This window comes from Anarrhichthys ocellatus, unplaced genomic scaffold (assembly GCF_004355925.1).
Source record: "Anarrhichthys ocellatus isolate YVR2014 unplaced genomic scaffold, GSC_Weel_1.0 scaffold1716, whole genome shotgun sequence".
In the NCBI taxonomy this organism is placed as follows: domain Eukaryota; kingdom Metazoa; phylum Chordata; class Actinopteri; order Perciformes; family Anarhichadidae; genus Anarrhichthys; species Anarrhichthys ocellatus.
In genome coordinates this window covers 7,820-10,407 of record NW_022281690.1, presented here as the reverse complement: position 1 = coordinate 10,407, position 2,588 = coordinate 7,820, and the positions used below count along the sequence as shown (strand labels likewise).

The window sequence follows — 2,588 nt, the reverse complement described above, 5'->3', positions numbered from 1 at the left end:
ACAGTCACACACATACACAGTCACACACGTACACACAGTCACACACACACACAGTCTCATACACACAGTCACACACACACACACATATATATACACAGTCACACACACACATATATATACACAGTCACACACACACACACAGTCACACATAAACACACACAGTCACACACACACACAGTCTCATACACACACAGACACACACACAAAATGATGGTCCATTTAGAGTCAAACAGACCATAAAGCAGGGGATGCTTTAGGGCGGGGCTACACAGTGATTGACAGGTCTCTGCCAGAGACGTTTAGTACAGAGTGTTTGTTACATGTGGTGTAATATAACCTGAACTGTGTGTGTGTGTGTGTGTGTGTCTCCAGACTTGTCCCGTAACCGTCTCTCTGAACTTCCTCTGGACGTCTGTGTCTTGGTGTCTCTGGAGAGTCTGAACCTTTATCAGAACTGTCTGAGGTCTCTACCTGAGAGTCTACTCAACCTGCAGGCCCTCACCTACCTGAACCTCAGGTAACACACACACACACACACACCTACCTGAACCTCAGGTAACACACACACACACACACACACAAAATATATACATGTATATTAGGGGTGCAACGGATCACAAACCTCACGGTTCGGTTCGGATCACGGTTCTTGAGTCACGGTTCGGATAATTTTTCAGATCAACAAAGAAAAGGGGAGGAGTCAAATATAACTTTGCTTTCCATTTATTAATTAAAGAACTTCAAGAACACTTATACTATAGTCTTACATAAAAACTAAAATATTGAAGATGTCCAATTTGAAACAAAATGAAATAAATAAATAAAAATAAAACATTCAAGAATATTAAATTCTGTTAAGTTGAAGTGTAACATGAGGTATGTTGATACTCTCGTCCTTTGATCAATATTGAAAGAAAGAAACAGCCAGTGAGCTAGCTTCCACTGTTTACACTGAACTGAACTGCTCGGCAACAACTTGGGTCTATGTTTACTTCCTGTCAGGTTATGTCATTCAAATACACAATGTTTACCATTATTTTCAAAAAGATGAGAATATCTCTATTGTCTGGAGAGAGGGTAGACCTTTCTGTGGTGACTGGGATATTACTATTGGGCCCGTCTAGCTTCCACTCTGATACTTCTGTCAGCACCTGCCCCAGCTGTGTGTCTGTGTGACTCTCACAGAGGGGGCGTGTCTGCAGCACCTGCCCCAGCTGTGTGTCTGTGTGACTCTCACAGAGGGGGCGTGTCTGCAGCACCGGACTATGAATCTCCACTCTGCCATGGTTAAAGCAGTCACAGTCCTTTCCTTCTCATAGAGGCCTGGAACAGCATCACACTGAAGTGGGTGCGTGAGTGGATTTCGTAGCGTGGCTCAAGCATTTTAACCAGATTTTGAAATCCTTTGTTTTCCACAACAGAGTGTCCCCAGTCGCTGACAGACGGGATGGTGTCTCTTCATATGTGTGGACATGCCGATGTATTGCTGTTATCGTATATCTTTCTCTTTAAATAACGCCTACATACGTAACGCTTTTGTCCAAAACCCTCATCCGTCATTATAAATTACAGGGAAGACAAAATGCTCCCAAACTTGCGACTTAAATGAGGCCGGGGGCTTCTCAAGTTCCTCCGCTCGCCATGACTTTCACCGTTAAATGCTTCTAACCTGCTCCGTTCACTGAATACACTACTGCTTTATATCTGTTCACGGACACTCTGCATTGATATTCGGGGACTTGTTACTTGAAAAGGAACAACAGCAGTAGAACTTTATTACACACTGTGATGATTACACTGTAAAAAAGAAAAGAAAAAAAATACTCAATTGATCCGCGGTTCACGAGTGATCCGAACCGTGAGGGCTGATCCGAACGGATCATGGGAGCAGTCATCCCATGTTCAGAGGATCACAGTAACATAATAGTGAATGAGTGAAGTCTGTCTCCAGAGACATCGCTACACACTGAGTCTCCTCCTTCAGCTGCTGCTCGTCTTAAAGCTTCACTTTTATCTTCAGGAAGTGAAGCTCACTGTGACATCAGGTGACTGACTCGGCCATTGAAGAAGATTCCTTTGTCTTGAGAAGCTCTTGTGTTGTGTTCACAGTATGTTTCAGATCATAATCCATCTGCACTGGGAATCAGTTCTGTATCATTAGTCTGAATCTGAGCAGATAGTTTAAACTCCTCAGAACTCATCTAACATCTGACATTTAGCTAAGCCTGTTCAGTTAGTCACAGTGTCTCCATTCAAATGAACTGACACTGAAAAACACTGTCCCCCATCTCCCTCTCTCCCCCTGTCTCCCTGTCTCCCTCCCTCTCCCCCCTGTCTCCCTCTCTCTCCCCCTCTCTCCCCCCTGTCTCCCTCTCTCTCCCACCTGTCTCCCTCCCTCTCCCCCCTGTCTCCCTCCCGCTCCCCCCTGTCTCCCTCCCTCTCCCCCCTGTCTCCCCCCTGTCTCCCTCTCTCTCCCCCTGTCTCCCTCTCTCTCTCTCCCCCTGTCTCCCTCTCTCTCTCCCCCTGTCTCCCTCTCTCTCCCCCCTGTCTCCCTCTCTCTTCCCCTGTCTCCCTCTCTCTTCCCCTGT

The 2,588-nt window shown here is 45.9% G+C and overlaps 1 protein-coding gene across 1 annotated transcript in view; it reads left to right on the top strand.

The window, feature by feature from the left end:
* Window positions 1–359: 359 nt before the first annotated feature.
* lrch3 (leucine-rich repeats and calponin homology (CH) domain containing 3) overlaps window positions 360–2,588 on the top strand; it is a gene marked incomplete at its 5' end in the record, with an annotated part of 9,843 nt that continues 7,614 nt past the window's right edge. The window contains one exon of the mRNA XM_031839563.1: window positions 360–517. Within this exon, the coding sequence (XP_031695423.1) occupies window positions 360–517 (158 nt within the window). The remainder of the gene's footprint in view (window positions 518–2,588) is intronic.